The 1,435-nt window shown below is 56.2% G+C and overlaps 1 protein-coding gene across 1 annotated transcript in view; it reads right to left on the bottom strand.

Annotated features, from left to right (window-relative positions):
- Positions 1-198, bottom strand: part of AQP8 (aquaporin 8) — a gene marked incomplete at its 5' end in the record, with an annotated part of 4,962 nt that extends 4,764 nt beyond the window's left edge. Inside the window, 2 exon segments of the mRNA XM_009579869.1 lie at positions 2-72; positions 74-198. Of these exon segments, the coding sequence (XP_009578164.1) occupies positions 2-72; positions 74-198 (196 nt within the window).
- Between the last annotated feature and the right edge of the window lie 1,237 nt (positions 199-1,435).

Here is a 1,435-nt window from a genome sequence, read left to right as displayed (position 1 = left end):
GAAGAGCGCGCTGCCCAGCAGCTCGGCCACGCAGGGCTGGACATAGCGCTCGTACCAGTGAGGCTGCGAGGGCTTGGTCTTGGTGTCGATGTCCACCATCGCCTCCTTCATAGGGGGGTGACCACGCTCGGCAGCGGCCATGAGTGGAGCTGGAGCAAAGCAGCAGAGCCTGGTCCCGTGGGCACGGGCGAGGAGATGCTGCGGAGCAGAGGGCTTGAGAAACTGGAGATGCAGGCTGCCCGCTCAGGTCTCTGAGGGGTCCTGATGCGGGGACGAGGACCCTCGAGGAGCACCTCGCTTGTCCCGCTGAAAGGCTGGCAGGCTCCCCTTGACCTGTGTGAAGAGGTAGAGGTGAGGCTCTAAAAAATGGATTGGATTTGCATTGCTAAAAAAAAAAAAAAAAAGGGGGCAATAAAAGCTGATAGGCCAGCCCCCAGGAATATAAAGGCTGTTTATCACTGCCGTTCCTTAGTTCAAGGCTTTGGGGTTTTCTTTCCCTGTTTTTTTGTTGTTGTTGTTGTTGTTTTAGGGTTTTCTGCCAAGACTCAGGACTTGATTCCTTTCACGTAGATACCCGGAGTGCCGGCACCTGCGCGAAGCCCAGCCGGCCTGCCTCTCTGGGCAGCTTTTACCTGCTTGTGCTGCCAAGAGGTAGCACGTGCCAGGAGGACCACAACATCGCGTGCACGGGGGCACGCACGGGTCCAGCAGCGCCCTGGGAAATGGCTTATGTAGCTCTGGGGAGGGAAAAACCGCTCCTTGTGAAGAATCACTCCTGGCCAAGGCTTAGCTCTCTGTAATTAAGTCTAAGCCCAGGCACAACACAAGAGACCAGAGCCCTTCCCGGCACGGTGCAGTCGAGAGCCCCGGAACGCGTGCGGAAGGGGATGCACGAGGAGCAAGGGGGAAGGCTGCACCTCGGGAAAGGGCGTCCAGAGTCGCTGCTCTGACATGGGGGGAGGCAAACTGAAGCCCCTCGGAGCCAGCCCAGGGCTCGGAGCAGTGTCCGAGGGGGCAGACGCCTCCTTCTAAAACTGCTAGGCATTGGTACCTTTGTGCATGGCAAACATGGGATTTACTTCGTGTTACTACAGTAACACTTAAGGGGCTTTAAATCCTTAAAGATAGCATCTGCACAGAGAGACGTATCGCTGAACCTCTTCCTACAGACCCCAGAAGCAGGTAAAGTGACCGATTTACCTCGAGTTACCAAAGGAGCCTGCCTGAATCACAGTCGAAGCCGATTCCTCTAAACCTCAGCCCACGTCCTGCCCAGAGCTCCTAAAGCAGGATCAGCCAGCTCCCACGGTCTGCCCCCCCCTTGCACTGCTCTCAGATAAAAGATTGCTGGTGAGGGGGCCTAGGGATCCAACTTTTAAAGTTGACATTGATCCTATACTTAAAACAAAACCTCCCCAAACCCCCACCGCACCCC

The sequence above is a fragment of the Fulmarus glacialis genome, unplaced genomic scaffold (assembly GCF_000690835.1).
Source record: "Fulmarus glacialis isolate BGI_N327 unplaced genomic scaffold, ASM69083v1 scaffold29036, whole genome shotgun sequence".
NCBI classification, from domain to species: domain Eukaryota; kingdom Metazoa; phylum Chordata; class Aves; order Procellariiformes; family Procellariidae; genus Fulmarus; species Fulmarus glacialis.
This window is presented reverse-complemented; position numbering and strand designations above follow the sequence as displayed.